Source organism: Triturus cristatus, chromosome 10, assembly GCF_964204655.1.
Source record: "Triturus cristatus chromosome 10, aTriCri1.1, whole genome shotgun sequence".
Lineage (NCBI taxonomy): Eukaryota > Metazoa > Chordata > Amphibia > Caudata > Salamandridae > Triturus > Triturus cristatus.
The window spans coordinates 536,263,997-536,284,606 of NC_140593.1; the positions used below are offsets into that span (position 1 = coordinate 536,263,997).

General features: G+C 45.5%; 1 protein-coding gene across 9 annotated transcripts in view; it reads left to right on the forward strand.

The window, feature by feature from the left end:
* The window catches only part of KMT2C (lysine methyltransferase 2C), a 1,736,691-nt gene that overhangs the window by 1,257,409 nt on the left and 458,672 nt on the right, over nucleotides 1-20,610 (forward strand). For all 9 annotated transcript variants that reach the window (XM_085632007.1, XM_085632012.1, XM_085632004.1 and 6 more), the window contains 2 exons: nucleotides 4,316-4,394; nucleotides 4,506-4,569. In XM_085632007.1, coding sequence (XP_085488133.1) covers nucleotides 4,316-4,394; nucleotides 4,506-4,569 — 143 coding nt within the window. The remainder of the gene's footprint in view (nucleotides 1-4,315; nucleotides 4,395-4,505; nucleotides 4,570-20,610) is intronic.

Below are 20,610 nucleotides of genomic sequence, written 5' to 3' on the forward strand. Positions count from 1 at the left end.
ATACCTCTTTACGTCACCAGTTGTTATCAGATTTTTAAAGTGGCTCACTAACAAGTTTCCTCCTACTTCCTTTACTTTTAAGATCGTCTTTCTGATCCCCATCACATCAGCTGGACGTGTTAGTGAATTGTAAAGCACATTTGTAAAAACTCAGTTTCTTTCCACTTAAGAACTAGGGATGCCTTCCTGCCAATGGTGGATACCCTCTTCAACCTCGTCCAAGTCCCCTTTCAATATTCTAACAGACCTACTAAATACTCAGATAAGGGCCAGAAAAAAACACATGCTTATCCTAATGACTGAATGCACTGTAAAATTGGCAGCCAGTGGCAGCCAGTGGCATTTTGCTGCTTTTTCTTTGGTGGAAAACAGGACTTATTTGATGCTGCTGGCTAGAGCGTAATTGCCTCTTGGTGTTTATGCAGACAGACATTGCAGCTTATGCTGTGGTCACAATATTTTTATCATCAACAAATTAGCCGTGTTTTTGGATCTGATGCTCAATAAATTCAAGCAACTATAGATGATTCATGCATCCATTTGATCCTGTTTTGGCTGCTTTCCGGTTCCCTTGTACCAGTTAGAGATGTTTAGACTCTTGGAATAGTTTTGTCTATAGGTAAATGGAATATGGGCTGTGCTATAGCTCTGTCTTTTAAATCTACCTGTTGTGAACATATCTCTTCAACTCCACTAGTTGGCACAGACTAACCTGAATGTAGTCGGGAATGCTATTTTACAATACAATATACATCACTCTTCCCGGTGGCACTTGTCTGTGTCTAAACACTATAGAGAACATGTACACATACCCCATCATGAAAGAGGGGCAAAGTAAAAAAATAGAAAACTGGGCAAAACTATATGGTACCATGCAGTGTTTTTTTCAAATCTCTCGCAGCTGCTTCTCCTTCCCAAGGCCCTTATGGTCACCCGGCATTTCCCTTCCACATTGGTGAAACATATGAAGGAAAGCGACGCTGTGTATATAGAGCATTGTTAAATATCATCATGGTTTGATGTGTCCTAGCAATGATGAATCTTGTATCATTTTTCCCAATTACTTTTTCCCCACCTTTCTGTGGGGCCAGCAAGACTCTGCCACTTTAAACAAGTACAATGCACTGTGTAGGTCCATGAAATTGACAGCTTACCGAATTATACACTAAAATGCATGTTTTACATTAAGTATGCACAGTAAGTAACCCACTACCAATAACACTTTGCAGTGAAAAATTATGGAGCTAAATTAACACTTAAAACTCTCTTTAGTACATATCTGGAATTGGTTAGTTGGAAATCACTCCGTTGTCATATTTGAATTCATTCAAGGAGTCTGAGAATGTTAAACTCTAATACCTTAAACATCACTTGCTAGAACCTTTCTTGGACACATCTCTAATACCTTAAACAGGTACAGCATGTTATCTGTGAGGAGAAATACTATTGTGTGCAACAGAGACTAACCCTAACATAGAAGCATTGGCAAAGCTCATAAATTTGGCATTGGCGAGATTGTGATGTTTCTGTGTTTTTATTGACTCCATATGCCACTAAAATAAAAGGAAGAAAGGGAAAATGTGCAGACACAAATGTAATCTCCATAAACATACAAAAAGAAAAGGAAAAAAAACAGATAATCTTTAAAAGAAAACAATGTGCGCTACCTAGCATTCACACATACTTAGAACTGATATAGAAAACCTTTTATATCACAAAAATGTTTCTTACTGGCACAAAGAAAATGTACTGTTGACTTTGAATTTCTGTAATCCAAGGACATGATTTAGTCATGCAAGGATGCTTAAACAAAAAAAGGTAAATAAATCAATGCAAGTATTGGCCATGAAGCCCCTGGCGGCACCGAACTACACTTCTATTTTACAAAAAACCCAAAGGTGCACCACATACACAATATAAGAATAAGAAAGTCCTTTGTAAATAACAATTTTCTTCAGAGGTCACTTATTGTAAACATTTTTAATTTTCATTTAAATAGAAATTCCAAAACATATAATCAATCCATCAGTGTGATTTAGTGAACAGTCCAGCCGACGCGTTTCGTCCTGAAACAGGACTTCTTCAGGGCTGTCAAACAATGAACAGAGAAATATATACATATAAATAACATATATACACCAATACATAAATATACATTTATAAAAACACTAAATACATAAATATAAACACCCAAAGAGCAACAACAAGACAGAACGACATTTTTACTAAAGTGTATGGAAAATAGTTCCAGATATGGGGTATATTCAATCCTATTGAACATTGTAATTTATTATAACATAGAGCATTCGCTTGAGGTACCCCGAGCAACGTGTTGGTTCTATTGATTGTCCAAACAAATTTGCAAAAGGGAAGAGGGTAAGACAAGAAGAACAAGAAGAGGGGGCAACGGAAGAGAGAACCTCACCTACCATAGATTGATGATGTAATTCATAAATGGCAGAGTCCTTATGGGTTAGTTTAATCCTTGTGAAGAGTAAGCAAGGGTCCTGTGTGATTCTATCCGCTGTACAGTCAAAAAAAGGGGATAAACACTTCTATTTTAGTGCACATACACACGTAATCAGAAAAGATGCCATCATTCCCAGTGCAAGAGAGCCATGAGGACTCTTACCAGCCTCTCTTCATGAGGCTGCTAGGATATCTAACGTTCTTTCTTGCTCGGACATTAAAAGATTAAAAATAAAAAGCTTAATTCCATCTGACTTGCAGTAAGAATAGTTTTGGAAGTCAATGTTAAAAATTGGCCATATACTAGTTCCAGTCTCGTATATAACAGTCACATTCACAATCTGAAGAACATCAGATTTAAGGTGAGAGAGGATTTTTTGGGACCAAAAGTTAATGTGTTTGGCGAGATTCTAGATATATGCGTACCTCAGTGTGACACTCTGTGTGCAATAGACTCTGTAGACTCCTGATGGCCAACCTGTAGATTCCTGGTGGTCAACCGTGCTGGGAACAGCACCAACACCCACCGACCATGCACGCAACCTGGGAATCATCCTCGACTCCTACCGCTCCATGTCGAAGCAGGTCAACGCCGTCTCCTCCTCCTGCTACAACACCCTCCGCATGCTCTGCAGAATCTACAAGTGGATCCCCACCGAAAAAAGAAAAACGGTAACCCAGGCCCTCGTCAGCAGCAGGCTGGACTACTGCAATGCACTCTACGCAGGTATCCCGGCCAAACATGACGATTGCAACGCATTCAAAACGCATCCGCCCAACTGATCCTCAACGTCCCTCGCCACAGCCACATCACCCCCCACCTGAAAATCCTACACTGGCTCCCCGTCGAAAAGAAGATCACCTTCAAGCTACTCACCCACGCACACAAAGCCCTCCACAACACCGGACCAGCCTACCTCAACGGCCGACTCAGCTTCTACACCCTCACCCGACAGCTCCGCTCCGCCAGCCTCACCGCTGTTCCCCGCATCCAACGTACAACCTCCAACGGCAGATCCTTCTCCTTCCTCGCCGCCAAGACCTGGAACACCCACCCCACCCACCTACGACTGACCCAGGACCTGCTCATCTTCAGAAGACTCCTCAAGATCTGGCTTTTCGAGCAGTAGCAGCACCCCACTCCCCCAGCGCCTTGAGACCCTCACGGGTAAGTAGTGCGCTCTATCAGTACTATGATTGATTGACTGATAGGTATGTTCAGATGTAGGTCTTGTGCTCACTGTGCTATTGTACACAAGCTTCACCGGACTAAGGAGGGCTAAGTAAGCCAAAATCGATCTTTGATTGCCTGTGTACCCGTTCAAAGGGGGCTTGACCTGGCACTTGTTGGACTGTTCCTATTTGAGTAAGATCAAGACTGATTTGCATAGGGCTGTTTCCTGTCTGAGGTGACATAGCGAGCAAAAGGATTATGCACTGGAATGCAGCCAGGGTAGATACCATTGGTTTAGATTAATCCAAGCGTTCCATCACTTTTTTGTGTACTTTATTTTGAGATATATAGTAATTTCTTTAGGGCAAGTATTTAAGATTTATGAGTTCCTGTTAGGGTTATCGGGAACCTTAGATTATGGGTAATAATATACCTTGCAAAAAAAAGCTCAGTTAGTGAGCATTAAAAAATGTGTTCTTAATTCTTCTCGTTTTGTGTACTTGATATTCTTGATGTACAAAAGAAAAGCGATATGAACACTTGGAATTTTACCCAATTGGAAATCAATTATTTTTGTTTATATGTGCAATTAATTATGGTTGTTCAAATATAACAATTCTTGTTTCCAATTTGGAATGTAACTTTGTTAATTAACTTTATTAATTTAAACAGATTTCCATTCATAAACCAACAGATGTCTGGAGCACAAAGTATTGAAGGGCCAAATCTACTACAGCATGGGATTGGACAGGTAATTTAGTCTGAAGTTGTAAATGTTTTAGAAAACTTACTGTATTTTAACTTTAATGCAGTCTTCAACATGAAGGTGAACATGGATACATATTTTGTTTTGTTTTGTTAGGAAGGAGGTATAACGCCTCAAATGATTCGACCTAATCCACCAAACTTTGGACCTGGCTTTGTCAGTAAGTGACCTTCTAAACTGTTTTGCTATTTTAATTGTTAGTCTATGAGAAAATAAACACCATAGGCCATAGAAGTGCACCAGAGTAACTCTGAACATTTGCAATCTTTTATGCATTTCTGTAAACCTGGAATAGCTGCATATACTTGTGTGAGTCCTTCTGTATCACAGTTTGCGCAGACACATGCGTAAAAGGGTCTCAGGGGGGTGTACTGATTGTGCACCACATAGGATTAGAGCGTCCTCAAAATATTATCTCTCAACAGACTTCCTTACCCACCCCTCTCTAGCATGCCCAGTAGCAGACTACTCTCAACTTGTACATGCTTATGCCACCTCCAAACAATCAGTCCATTCACCACCAACAGTGAGAAATAAACCAGCTGTTTAAAACCACTGGTCTTTAACCTCAGGGATCTCCCTACTACAGATAAGTTTACACCTCCGCAAGTGACCTCACATTTGATTTTCAAAATCTAGCACAGTCTCAGTCTTCCTGTGCCGAAGCACATGCTAGGTCAGTGCGCTGTGTCACACAGATGAAACATTAAAACATCTCCAGCAAAGAGCCCCATTCCAGTGTCCGCCCAACGAGGAGCATGGCCCAATGGTGAAGATTGCCACCTTGGTAGGTGAGGGCTTGTGTATCCTAAGAGGGATGTTCTGTGAACTGAGAGAAGATCCTAGAGCCTTACTTGGGCCGACTAGGCTTCTTTTTTCCTTCGGAACTGCATGCTTTTTTCATATATTTTCCTCTCATCTGTAGGAAAATAATATGAGTTTACCAAGACTTATTTCTGATGGATACTTATAACTACAGATTACTCACCAAGACAGAGCTGTATATGGATGCCACCTGTGCGAGTACATTAGATCCTTTGTTTCCGCGCCTTTGATGTGGATCTGGAAAAACGTTCAAACATTTTGTTGCAATGTCTTAACCTGAATTTTTTTTCAAAATAGTAGGCTATGACGATGTCTCCCCCCAAAGACCACAGGCTTCAAGCCATACTGCCATTGCAGGAAGCAGATGTTGGTTACTAAACCCACAACGTTTGCCTTTGATGTTTAGTGTCCAATTGTGACCTAGTCGTGTGACAAATATTCCTTAATTTATCTGAATGCCATCAAGGAGTGCAAGGTGAAGCTGAACATCACCAAACACAAGAAACTAGTTTGGTTTTCCTCCAAAGCCTGGCCCTGCTCACACTCCAGATACCAGTCCGACTCTAAGTCTTAGTTCTCGGGTAAGTTGAAGAGGTGTCTCACCATAAGCATATGGCGTCCCAAACAGGAGTCCTCTCCTACTTGTCACTGCCCTTCTGGGGCGAAGTTGTGCCATCTAAACTCGAAGAATTTGACTCCGACTCCCTCATCCAAACTCCGAGCCTATCCCAAGTCAGGTCCCAAAGCTCCCTTAAATTCCTGAGCATTTAAATGGAGGATAAATCTGAAATTCACTCTGATGTAGTAGAATTGCTTTTGGGTCCTTTTCGCGGTAGATCAACTTGGCTCTGGAGCACAAGTTTCCAAAATGTTTTCTTGTCCCCAAACAACCACAAAAGTACACTTGTAAGCCCTCCAGTACCTTAAGGTGGGGCAACTAGAGAGACTCAGTGTGCAAGACTGAGGCAACCAGAAAATTCCAATCCAAGTTCCAGTTCCCCTTGGTCAGCTGGCAATTGTAGGGAAATTGCCTATTGAAGCTTTTTATGTTCCTGTAGTCGCACAGGAGGTCCGTCAGATGAGTCCACTTTTTTCTGTCCTAGGTTTTAGGCAGAGCTGGTTCAATCCGTAAGAGTTTCTCACAGATTGCAGAAAGCAGGAGGTGTCCTTTTCTGTTCTTTTGCAGACCCAGAAGGTGTTCTAACAATGGCTGGGTGAGGGTCCAGCTTTATGTAGAGTTCACCCTCCAGGGAATGGGAAAAACGTCTGAGTACTCCCTATCCTTAAATGGGCTTAAAGTCTGTTGGAGATTGGATGAGTAATAATTACCTCAGGCTTAACTCTGATAAAACAGACGTCCTCTTTTTTGGTACTGTGTGCCATCCTGATGCAATTGGTGGCCGTAGGAGCTCAGGGTTTCTCCTTCCCCTGCATCAACTGCCAGGAACCTTGGCATCCTTTTTGGCACTGATCTTTCCTTTGCTCCTCAAGTGGAAACCGTATCGGCCAGCTGTTTTGCCACTATTAAATCCCTAAGGAGATGGTTACATCTTGTGCCCAAGGAGACGCACAAGATCATTGTTCACTCTTAAGTGACATCCAAATTGGACTACGCCAGCAGTATTTATCTGGGCGTACCTGCTTACTCACTGCATCGTCTGGAGATCATGGAAAATGCTGCTGCTCGACTGATTTTGAAATGTTTTGCTTTTCAACCCATAACGTCCCATCTTTGACATCTTCACTAGCTGCAGAATTAAGTCCTAATCTCAATCCAGATCTCTGAAAACTAGCAGTCAAAGACTACTTTAGACTCCTCAGGTTTGTAAAGCAAGAAGAGGTGGGAAGACCTCTGGCTTTCCTTACTGCGAAGCTTGGGAATGCCCTTCTATTTAACCTTCGGCTTGCTTTTTTAATCTGAAAACCTTTGTTTTTAACTCTACAGTCTGATTATCTTCTTACTGACCTATACCGCTAGCGTCAGGACGCCTCTTCGGAGGCAACTGTCTGCTCTATAAATTATTTTTTATTGTACTGTTCAAGTTAATTAGGCTCCTGAGCGCCCCTAACTGGTCTTTCTGCCAGGGGAAGAAAACACTTCCCCCAGTCCCAGGCCATTGTTCCTGCTCTAGGAGCAGTTTGTACACCTCGTTCACACCTAATGCCTCTTTCAGGATGTCAAAAGCCTTTTGACAGCTAACTGTCCAGTTTATCTTTTTGGGCATCCTCTTAGGTAAGTTCTGTGAGGGGAGTCACAATGGACCCATATCCCTTCACAAACCTCCTGTAGTTCACAGTCAAGCCAAGGAATGCCCTGACTTGGGTCCGTGTTCTTGGTGCTGCCCAGTACAGTATGGCCTGGATCTTGGGTTGTAAGGGTTGCACTTGGCTTCCACCAACAAGGTGGCCCAAGTATACCACTGTTCCCTGCCCTATCTGGCATTTGGATGCCTTGATATTTAGGCCTGCAGTTTGCAGGGCTTTTAAAGCCTTCCCCAGGTGGATCAGGTGATCTTGCCAGGTAGAGCTAAAGGCAGCAATATCATCTAGATAAGCTGCAATAAAGGACTCCAATCCAGCAAGGACTTGATTCACCAACCTTTGGAAGGTGGCAGGGGCATTCTTTGGACCATAAGGCATAACAGTAAACTGATAATGCCTATCAGGTGTGGAGAATGCTGTCTTTTCTTTTGCTTCTGGCGCCATGGCAATCTGCCAGTACCCTGCAGTTGATTGAGTCAAAGGTACTTAGAAATGTGGCTGCACCCAATTTGTCTATCAACTCATCTGCTCTTGGAATAGGGTGAGCATCTGTCTTTGTAACAGAGTTGAGCCTTCTATAGTCCACACAGAACATAATTTCTCTCTTTCCACCCTGTGGATGAGGTTTGGGGACTAGAACCACTGGGGTGGCCCAGGGGCTCTCAGAGAGTTCAATAACCCCTAACACCAACATCTTGCTGACTTCAGCTCTGATGCTTTCTTTGACTTGATCAGTCTGTCGATAGATTTTGTTCTTGACAGGTACACCGTCACCAGTGTCCACGTCATGGGTACACCAGTTTGTCTAACCAGGGAACAAGGAAAAGAGCTTAGCATACTGTTGCAAGACTTGCTTGTAATCAGCCTGCTGTTGGGCAGAGAGGGTGTTTGAGTAGACAACTCCATCCACTGACCCATCTTTGGGGCTGCAAGAGAGGAGTTCAGGGAGAGGTTCACTCTCTGTCTCCTGATCCTCATCAATCACCATCAGCATGGTGATGTCTGCTCTGTCAACGTAAAGCTTACGGTGGTTCACAGGGATCACCTTTTTGGGGTCAACCAAGTAGATAACCTCACTTTTCTTTTCTAAGATGGGGTAAGGGCCACTCCACTTGTCCTGGAGAGCCCTTGGTGACACTGGCTCCAAAACCCACACCTTTTGCCTTGGTTGAAATTCTACCAGTGCAGCGTTTTGGTCATACCACTACCTCTGGAGCTCCTAGCTGGCCTCAAGACTTTTGGAAGCGGTTTCCATGTACTCTGCCATCCTGGTCTTTAGACTTAGTACATAGCCCACAATGTCCTGTTTGGGTTCTTGGAGAGGCTTCTCCCAACTCTCTTTTACAAGGCAGAGTGATCCCCTGACAGGATGGCCAAACAGAAGTTCAAAGGGGGAAACCCTCCTTCCTTCTGAAGCACCGCTCTGTAGGCAAAAAGCAAGCATAGTAATAGGACATCCCATCTCCTTTTGAGCTATTCAGGGAGCCCCATAATCATGCCTTTCAGTATCTTGTTAAACCTCTCAACAAGAACATTGGTTTGTGTGTGATAGGGTGTAGTAAACTTATACTGCACTTTCAACACTATCCACATGTGTTTTAGGTAAACAGACATGAAGTTTTGACCCTCTGTCTGAAACCACCTCCTTAGCAAACCCTACCCTGGTGAAGAAACCAATGAGGGCCTTGGCTATGCAGGAGCTGTAGTAGTCCTAAGGGGAATTGCCTCAGGATACGGAGTGGCATGATCCACTACCACTAGTATAAATGTGTTTCCTGATGCTGTGAGAGGTTCAAGTGGACCTAATATGTCCACACCTACCCTTTCAAAGGGAACCCCAACCACTGGTAGTGGAATAAAGGGAGCCCTTGGGTGTCCACCTGTTTTGTCACAGCTTGACGGGTGACACAGGAGCTGGCAAACTCCTTTACTTTCTGAGACATCTGGGGCCAGTAAAAGTGGCTAACTAGCCTTTCCCAGGTTTTATTTTGTCCCAGATGTCCAGCTAGGGGGATGTCATGAGCTATTAGGAACTCATTGTACTTATGAGGCACTACCACTCTCCTAGTGGCTCCAGGGTTTGGGGTCTCTGGCCTCAGTGTATGGTAGTCCCTCCTCCCAATAGACTCTGTGGGTACCACTGACATCTCCCTTTTCCTGTGCAGCATCTTGCTGCCTCGGGCTTTCAAGAGTTGGGCAGTCCTGCTGTCCAAGGCACAGCTCTTCGCTAAAGGATCCCCCTGGACCTAGGAGTTCAACCTGGTAAGGGTCAAGCTCCATGGGCTCAGTTCCCTCTGGGGTTTCCAAGTCCTCACCCTGAGGAGAGTGGTCCTGATCCTTTTGCTGTACAGAAGCTGGTTTCCCAGCCTTCTTACCTTGTCTCTTGGAAGGTTGGGCCATTCTTTCAGGCTCCAACACTTTTCTCACCCGGTTTTTTGGCTCTGTGCCCTATTCTTTTCACACACAATCTCAGGGATGTGTCCAGCATTGCTGTATGGGTTTTTAATTCTACCTCAGCCCATGTTGAGGTTTCCAGGTCTTTACCAAGCAGACAGGCAGCTGTAAGCTTTGGAGAGACCACTACCCATTTCAGACCAGTATCACCCCCCCCCCCCCAGTCTAATGTCACCATAGCCATGGCATGGCTAGTAGTAACACTGTCAGCATTAGTGACTGGGTAAGATTTCCCAATCGGGTGTTGCTCTGGGGAAACCAGTGTATCTCTCACCATAGTGACACTGACACCTGTATCCCTCAGGGCATCTATTCTAGTCCCATTGATCCAGGGGTATTGCAAATATTGCTTTAAGCTGGGTGGCCACACAGCTAAAGTGGCAAACTCAACTCAACTGTGACTAGAACTGCTTCAGTGTGCCACCTAATTTGCTCTGGGCACACTGTTGATCCCATCTGGAGACTGACTACACCAGTAGTAGCTGTAGGAGGACTAGGGGGCTTCTTGTTAGGACACGCAGCATCTCCAGTTAAGTGCCCCAACTAATTACAGTTGTGACATCAGGCCTTTAAAGGATCAAAGTTCTTTCCCCTGTACCTATTAGTGGACTGGGAAGAGTTTTTGGACCCACCCTCCTGTGCAGGTTTTTGGGGCCCTTTTGAACACTCAGGCTGTTTATCTTGGGGATTCTCACCACCTTTCCCCTGGGGAGGTTTTGTAACCCCTTTCTTTTGGTCACCCCCAGTGGCTGTTTTTGTCATCCTTGTCTTGACCCAGTGGTCTGCTTTCTTTCCCAATTCTTGGGGAGAAATTAGACCTAGGTCTACCAAATGCTGATGCAACTTTTCATTAGGGCAATTACTTAATATATGTTCTTTCATAAATAAATTGTAAAGTCCAATGAAATCATGCATATTATTTCCAGTTAACCAACCATCTAGTGTCTTAACTGAGTAGTCATTAGAAATAATGGGGTAACCCAGTGACCCTCAGAACCTGGGTAAGTACATAAAGCAGAAACAGTGGTTCTGTTGGGAATAAACTTAGTTTAAACAACACTACATGTATTCGATAACTGCTGCAATAGTCATTAGATACAGTTATAAAGACACACACAAATACACCAATTTGGGTTACACAAAGTGATTTTCATTTTCACTGTATTCGAATCCACATAGATATTACTACTGTACAGGACTGACCAACAAAAACTGAAATATGCCACAAGATACTCAGTGACTAATAGTGCATAATGACATAACAATCAAACATAAATTGACATCAAACACATATATACACAATGAACAAAAATTATACTTTGAGCACAGATAATCCAAAATCATTAGCATATAACACCACAACATATATCCTTCAATGTTCAAATGGTGGAATTGCATGGATCAATCAGACTGGTAACGTCGACGTTTCGACCCTAAGATGACGTGCAGATTTATACGCATCTAAAGCGGGTCTTCATCAGGACAAAAAAGTATGGCAGCCTGTAATTACAAAAGATATAATCAGAACTATGTGTGTGTATTTATATTTTAAAACGGACTAAAATGTGTTGTCCAAGGCTTAATGCTCACCTGAGGACTAGGAAAAGTCGGAGTGAGAGGTTGGCTGATATCTTCGCATGCGACCTTAGGCTAATTTGTCTTTTCCTAGTCCTCAGGTGAGCATTAAGCCTTGGACAACACATTTTAGTCCGTTTTAAAATATAAATACACACACATAGTTCTGATTATATCTTTTGTAATTACAGGCTGCCATACTTTTTTGTCCTGATGAAGACCCGCTTTAGATGCGTATAAATCTGCACGTCATCTTAGGGTCGAAACGTCGACGTTACCAGTCTGATTGATCCATGCAATTCCACCATTTGAACATTGAAGGATATATGTAGTGGTGTTATATGCTAATGATTTTGGATTATCTGTGCTCAAAGTATAATTTTTGTGTTCGAGGCATGTGGGCTGCTGAATTCATATCTGTGCATAGATCGCCGCCTAGTGTTGGGTCCGGATGTTTGCACGTTGTTGTCCTGGAAGAGTCTTCGAAGTATCCTGAGATAGGTGACTCCTCCCCTGGACCACAGTGCGCATGGGCATCCTCTCCATCCTCAGATTGTTTTTTTCCGCCATTGGGTTCGGATGTGCTTATCTTGACTCAAGTTAGGAAAATTTAGTCTTCAGGCCAAAAGGCCTTTAGTTTGCGTCGGTACTGTTCCCGATCGGTATCGACAGTTTACTGGCTAGTTTAGCGACTTTAACAACTTTTTCGGATCCATTATATCCGACCATCGACCCTACATCGACGATGGAATCGAGGACCCCATTCAAGCGGTGTCCTGTCTGCCACGCGAAATATCCACATATCGACGTCCACCCGGTGTGCAACAAATGCCTCTCACCGGATCACGACGAATCGAAATGTATGGCCTGTGCCCGATTCAGATCCAAGAAGACTCTCCGGAATCGACGAGCCGCGAGACTTGAAGCGCAGCAAGCGGCACCGGCCCCGACCAACATCTTCAGCACCGAGGACGAAGATGTTGAAAGCGTGGAAAACATACCCTCCAGACCCGCTTCCGAACACGGTTCCAGATCGGAAGACGTAGATGAAGAGCTTTTTCACAGGGAAGAAGCCGACGATGAGGTAGGAGACTACGATGAGGCCTTAGGGGCCGAAGAAGGTAGCTCGGGTGACGAGCAGGGCCTACCCGTCCAAACGGAGGATGTCCCAGTGCGTCAGTCTACGGCTCCGGTCGAGGGATCGCCTTCGGGCCTTACCCAAGATCAATCCCGCAGTTCTCCGGCCCCGCCCTCTGGCCCGGCCTCGGACATTCAGCGAGAGCCATTATTACCCAAAAAGACTGGTTTCCCTTCCACGAAACCGAAACCAATCGTCGCACCGGTTCAACAGAAACCGAAAGTGAAACTAACACTGGTCGGCTCGAGGACCACCACACCTTCGACGCCAGCCAAAACCGTCGGCTCCGACCGCCCCAAAAGGGACTTCGGTGCCGAACTCGCTGCAGCCGATGTCGGCGCCGACCCAAAGAGAAAGGCCATCGGTACCGCCAAAGCGCCTCGGCCCCCGGCACCGAAACAATCGGCACCGACCACCAAGGTTAAAATGGCCGCTGCATCGCAATCCACCTCGAAAGCAGCGACTACGGTCCAATCATCGACGCCGTCGACAGCTACTACCTCTCCTCGACTCGATGACCCTGTGGCTCCAAAGAAGTCCACACCTACCTCTACGGAACCACTCGGCGCCAAAGAACCGTCGGCGTTCCAGGTGCGACAAGTTGCAGCGTCCTTGCAACGCATCAGAGAAAAGGCAGCCCTCCAGGCCACGTCGGGCTCCGAGCCGAAAAAGGCTCAAAAGGCACCTTCGGCACCAACCAACATCACCTTTGGTTTGCCGCCATCCACGGCGCCGAAACTATTCGAGATCAGAACACGTCACCCAGACAAGGTCCCCATCTACTGAACACTCTCCTACTGGGACATCACCGTCCCACTTTATCGACGCCGACACCGGCAGGCTCATGCTCCGAAAGCGGAAGATCACTTCCAAGCAGGCTTTGGACTCTTACAGGATCCCGCTAAAGCAAAAACTGCCAGCGGAATCTGAACCAGTTCTTTATGAACGCCTCCACACCTCTTACCCAGGTCCACAGTCCTTCTCTCCGATGCACTCCGACACGGACGCAGTAGAGGACTACATGGGTGACGACACCACCTACCCCAGGGATATGGACCCTGAAGGCCAGCAGGACCCTGATCAAGTTTGGGATGACCCTGTAGACCCAGGTGCCGCTCTGGATACACAGGACACGCAGCTTTATGGCGCAAAAACGTCTCCCACAGTGGACACTGCTGCATTCAACGCCCTCATTGAACGTGCCGCAGCCAATCATGGAGTGCAACTCCACTCAGACACAATCGAGGACGATTTCTTGGTGGACACTTTCGCATCCTCAGAGAGGACTGTAAAGACTCTGCCCATGTTGAAAGGTGTCCTCAAGCCAGCAAAGGACATTTTCAAAGAAACCACCAGGGCACTGGTAATAAACCCCAGGATCGAGAAAAAATACAAGCTCGCACCTGGGGACCCTACGTACATTAGAGGCCAGTTACCTCTGGACTCCATCGTAGTTGCTAATGCTCGCAAACGGGCACACTCGCAGACAACTGGTGATGCTCCTCCCCCGGACAAAGAGTCCAAGGTTCTGGAGACCTCCGGCAAAAGGATTGCAGCCCAGGCGGCAAACATATGGCGCATTGCCAATACACAGGCGCTCCTAGCTCGCTACGATCGCTCACACTATGACACGTTAGAGACCCTACTCCAACATCTACCAGACGAGTACAAAGAGGCAGCGGAGCTCCTCATCAGGGAGGGACAACTTCTCACAAACGCATCCATTAAGTGTGCACTGGATGCCGCCGACACAGCTCCGAGAGCAATAAACACCAGCGTCATGCTACGACGACACGCCTGGTTACGAATCTCCGGATTCAAACCTGAGGTTCAAAATAACATACTCAATCAGCCTGTCAACCCCGACTACTTATTCGGACCAGAGGTTGACACCACCCTAGAAAAGATAAAAAAAAGACACAGACACTGCAAAGTCAATGGGGGCTCTGCAAACGCAGACATTTCGTAGTGGCTCCTTTCGTCGCCCCGGAAATAGAGGAGCGGGTAGAGGACAAGGGTCACAGCAAACCTACAATAAAGGGGGCACACAAAGTACCTATGATAAAAACACACGAGGTGGATATCGTGGCTCCAGCACAAAGGACAGAGGACGCGGTTACGGCAATACCAGGTCCTCCCCCAAAAACAAACCGTAACGCCCTCTCCCTTCCCCCCGACCACATAACACCTGTCGGGGGAAGACTCCAGCGGTTCCTGTCCACGTGGAATACCATCACCACGGACAGGTGGGTCAAAGATGTTATCCAACACGGTTACTGCCTCGAATTAACCTCCACTCCACCCACAATACCGCCAAAGCACCGTCCTATGTCCTCAGAGCACTTAGCATTATTACAGCAGGAAGTGCTAAGTATGCTGCACAAAGGCGCAATAGAGGTCGTGCCCGTCCACCAGCAGGGGACAGGGGTGTACTCTCTGTACTTCTTAATACCAAAAAAGGACGGGTCACTCAGACCTATACTAGACCTGAGACCCCTCAACCACTACATTCTCTGAGCATTTCCACATGCTCACCCTACAACAGGTTCTCCCGCTGCTCAGACAGGGAGACTTCCTAGCCACGCTAGACCTCAAAGATGCGTATTTCCACATACCCATACACCCGTCACACAGAAAATATCTTAGGTTCACTATTCAGGGGCAGCACTACCAATTCCAAGTCCTTCCCTTCGGCGTGACAACAGCACCCAGAGTTTTCACAAAGTGCCTAGCTACTGTGGCCGCACATCTACGGAGGCAACACATTCACGTCTACCCTTACCTGGACGACTGGCTTGTTCAGGCAAAGTCAGCCCAGCAATGTGCCAGCCACATGTCCCGCACCATTCACCTTCTTCACAGTCTAGGATTCTCACTAAATTACCCAAAATCACATCTCCATCCCGCACACGTACAACAGTACCTAGGTGCGACCATAGACACTCTGGCAGCCACAGCTCAGCCAAATTTAGTGAGGATCAACGGCATGCAAATGCTGATCTCAATTTCAAACCCCAACACTCCCTTCCTGCGAGAGTGTTCATGCAGTTGATAGGCATGATGGCCTCCTGCATTTTCATAGTCCCGCACGCGAGACTACATATGCGCCCGCTTCAGGAGTGCTTGGCACGTCAATGGAATCAGGCTCACGGGCAATTAAAAGACCTAGTGTTGGTGAGCGGTCGGGCATACAACTCTCTGCATTGGTGGAATCCACAAAACCATTGCAAGGGCCGACCGTTCCACGAGCCTGTTCCACAAATAATACTGACAGCGGACGCGTCTCTCCAGGGATGGGGAGCTCATGTACTCAATTACACAGTGCAGGGACTATGGACAATACAACAAAAGAAGATGCACATCAACGTTCTGGAACTGATGGCAATCTTCCTAGCCATGAAGGCATTCAAAGTACACTTGTGCAACAAAGTCGTGTTGATCCGGACGGACAACATGACTGCCATGTACTACATACAGAAGCAGGGAGGAACGCACTCTCCACAGTTGTCTCATCTGGCTCAGAGCATGTGGAAGTGGGCCATTCAGAGGAACATATTCCTCATGGCGGAACACCTCCCAGGCAAGGACAACCAGATGGCGGATCTGCTCAGCAGACACAGCCACCAGATGCACGAGTGGGAGCTACACCCGTCAGTACTCCAACCGTACTTCCAACAGTGTGGTCATCCAGAGATAGACCTATTCGCCACAAGCGAAAACGCAAAATGCCAAAGCTTTGCCGCCAGGTTCCCACATCCACAGTCGCAGGGCAATGCGATATGGATGAACTGGTCCGGCAGATTTGCGTACGCTTTTCCCCCAGCGCCGTTGATACCGCTGGTGGCACGCAAACTGCAACAACACTCACTGACACTCATCCTGGTTGCTCCAACATGGGCACGCCAGCCATGATACACCACCTTTCTGGAACTTTCCGTGGTGCCGCATCAAAGGCTGCGGATCAAACCCGCGAATTTGACGCAGAACCATGGAGAAATTCAGCACCCAGATCCGCAACAGCTGAACCTGGCGATCTGGCTCCTGAAGTCCTAGAGTTTGGCTACCTAAACCTGCCACCTGACTGTATGGAGATCATTAAGGGAGCTAGGAGACCCACTACCAGAGCTTGCTATGCAGCCAAATGGAAGAAGTTTGTCATTTATTGCAATAACAATGACATTAACCCGCTAGACGCATCCATTCAAAACATAATCTGTTACCTCTTACACCTATACCGATGCAATCTGGCATACACCTCAATACGTATCCATTTAACCGCAATAGCAGCCTATCTCCAAAACAGGCAGCACCTCTCTTTATTCAGAGTGCCTGCCATCAAAGCCTTCTTGGAGGGACTTAAACGAGTAATTCCCCCAAGACACCCACCAGCACCAGTGTGGAACCTCAACTTGGTCCTCACCCGACTGATGGGTCCACCCTTCGAACCTCTCCACTCATGTGAGATTCAATTCCTCACCTGGAAAGTAGCTTTCCTAGTAGCAATCACTTCGTTGAGAAGAGTTAGTGAACTCCAGGCACTAACCATTCAAGAGCCATTCATACAGGTTCACGCAAACAGGGTCGTACTACGTACCAACCCCAAATTCATGCCTAAAGTAATATCGCAGTTCCACATGAATCAAACGATTGAACTGCCTGTTTTCTTTCAGAATCCACAAAATGTCGCTGAAAGAATGCTCCATACACTAGACGTCAAAAGAGCCCTCATGTACTATATAGACAGAACCAAGAGCTTTAGGAAGACAAAACAACTTTTCGTTGCCTTTTCCCCACAACACAAAGGCAACGCCATCTCCAAAGCAGGTATAGCCAGATGGATCGTTAAATGTATTCAAATTTGCTATCAAAAGGCTAAACGCACATTAACGATTCCCCCACGAGCCCACTCAACACGTAAGTTAGGGGCCTCCATGGCTTTCCTGGGAAACATTCCTTTACATGATATATGTAGAGCAGCCACATGGTCCACTATACATACATTTACGAAACACTACTGTGTAGATGTACACTCAAAACAGCAGGCAGCTGTAGGACAGGCTGTTCTCAAAACTCTTTTTCAGACCGCTGCAGCTGGCACTGGTAGCCGCCGCTAATGGGAGGTACTGCTATGTATTCTATGCACAGATATGAATTCAGCAGCCCACATGCCTCGAACTGAATATGCTACTTACCAGTATGCATCTGTTCTTGGCATGTAGGGCTGCTGACATTCATATCGCCCACCCTCCTCCCCGGCGCCTGTAGCAGCTGCAGCTCTCAGAATTACTGTATAGCATGGTCATCACTTTCTGTATCTACTCCATCACTGCCACAATGGCGAAAAACAATCTGAGGATGGAGAGGATGCCCATGCGCACTGTGGTCCAGGGGAGGAGTCACCTATCTCAGGATACTTCGAAGACTCTTCCAGGACAACAACGTGCAAACATCCGGACCCAACACTAGGCGGCGATCTATGCACAGATATGAATGTCAGCAGCCCTACATGCCAAGAACAGATGCATACTGGTAAGTAGCATATTCATCATTGTGTATATATGTGTTTGATGTCAATTTATGTTTGATTGTTATGTCATTATGCACTATTAGTCACTGAGTATCTTGTGGTATATTTCAGTTTTTGTTGGTCAGTCCTGTACAGTAGTAATATCTATGTGGATTCGAATACAGTGAAAATGAAAATCACTTTGTGTTACCCAAATTGGTGTACTTGTGTGTGTCTTTATAACTGTATCTAATGACTATTGCAGCAGTTATCGAATACATGTAGTGTTGTTTAAACTAAGTTTATTCCCAACAGAACCACTGTTTCTGCTTTATTAACTGAGTAGTCAACGAAGTCAATCCAGGATTGATTTTGGTTTTTGTGAGTCCCCCTGAATCTAATTCTATATTCCTCAGTTGTGAGTCCAAAGCCCTCAATCACAGTACTCTTCATGAGGTCATAAGACCCAGCACCTGCCCCTGTAAGTGCCAGGAGTCGGTCCCTGCAGTTATCAGTAAACAGTTCCCAAAGGAGTGCCCCCCAGTGTGACGACTTCACTTTTCTAATTTCAAAGGCCTTCTCAAAGGCTGTGAACCATTGTGTGATATCATCACCCTCTTCATATTTAAGGACAATCCCTTTGGGGATTTTAGGATCATAAGATTGCTCTTTATACTTATTTAGTAAATTACTGCCACTATTGATGGAAGCTAAGCCCATCTCTGCTCTCTCTTTCTCTAGAGCCAGGAGTCTGGTCTCTAGATCCAATCTTTTGGTCAACCTTACTAAAAGGTTGTCCTCCTCATTGAGGCTGTCCTCAATGTCCTCAGTAGCACCTGATCCACCTGTGTGGGCTCTAGGTACTGAGATGTTTAATCTGGGAGTCAGGGGCACGTGGGCCCTTCCCTCCCTGTGAAGTGTGGTGGGGAGTGGTAGTTACCCTCATCCCTTCCCTCTACTTCTTCATCTGAGAGGTCTTCACCATTCTCAGAAGGATGGTCCTTAGCATACCCTGGCAACATCTCCTGGAGCTTTTGTTTGGAGAGATGGGACTTAATGATTATATTTTTAAGTTTGCTTAGAGACCTTATCTCCCTAAATTGTAAATGGAGATAAGGGGTGTGAGGTTGAGCTCCTCAACCTGTTTTTTTGTGCCATTATGGTTATCTTCACTAACAGCTGGGTTATTGTTAAGAGACATTATTAACAAAAACTTCTATCCCCTCTTATCCCTAACTAAAGAGAACTTTTATTTTTCTAAAATTCTAAAGGCACTTAACCAAGGCCCTAACAAGACTTTTAGTAATTTGAAAAAAAAATGTGTCAATTCAAAAAAAATCCACATTCTAAAGACAATTGAAGAGTTCTGTTGTGTGATCAGGTGGTAACCAAGTTAGTGCAACAAATGCAAAGTTGTATATCCCACCGCTGATCCATCAATGTAGGAAGCTGGCTCTGTATATACTATACCAAAATGAGGTATAGTGTGCACAGAGTCCAGTTGAACCCCAAAGGTAGGCAGAGGTAAACGTAGATAGCACCTTAATATCTATTTGTTGTAGTGTGGGCGAGCAGCAAGGCTTTATCAGAGGGTAGTGATAAGCATTTGTTGTACACACTCATCAGCAAATGATGGCACACACTCAAAGACTGAACTAGGACCAATTTTGTTTGTATACAAATATTAAGTTATTTCATTTCTCGAACCAAGCCTGGCACAGGTAAGTCATAAATGTTTTGCAAAATCTTATGCAATCTTTTACAATTGAATGCAGGTTCAAATGCAATTTGATTGTAATACAGGTAATTTAAAAAGTCGAACTTACTTTTCAGATTACTTTTCAGATTACTTTTTAAGTTACTTTTTCTACTCAGTGTGATATGCCTAGATATCCCACTGGGACATTTCCTAGAGAAAAGGTGAGTAAAATCAGTTTTGCACAGTTGTAGATTTTCAGGTTTTCATACAAATCAACTCCACACTTCGAACATTTTTCAAGAGAAAACAGTCAATATATTTCTATGGAGAGAAATGAAGTTATCGGTTAACAGGTAAATACTCTGTCTTTGGGGTTGAGTTTCTGTGGTTAGAATAAGGGTTTCCCCAGGGTCAAGGATGCACTCTCTACACACCCTCAGCGGCACTATGGCGGCCGGGTGCAGAGTGCTGAGGCCCTATGTTATCCAATGGGGGCTAAGGGGCCTCCAGTTGGTGGCTGTTCACGAGCCGGCCACAAGGTTGTGGGAGCAAAGTTCCTGGGGTTTTGCTCATGACAAAGGGGCATCCGAGTTAGCACCCAAAGCACACCCGCAGCGGCATAGGGGTGGCTGGGTGCCGGGTGCTGTTTTGGCTTCGGGTGCCCGGTTGATTTCAATGGGGATTCTCTGGTTTCAATAAAGACTGAAGCCTCGGGGACGAAGGGCTTCTGGAGGTGACTACC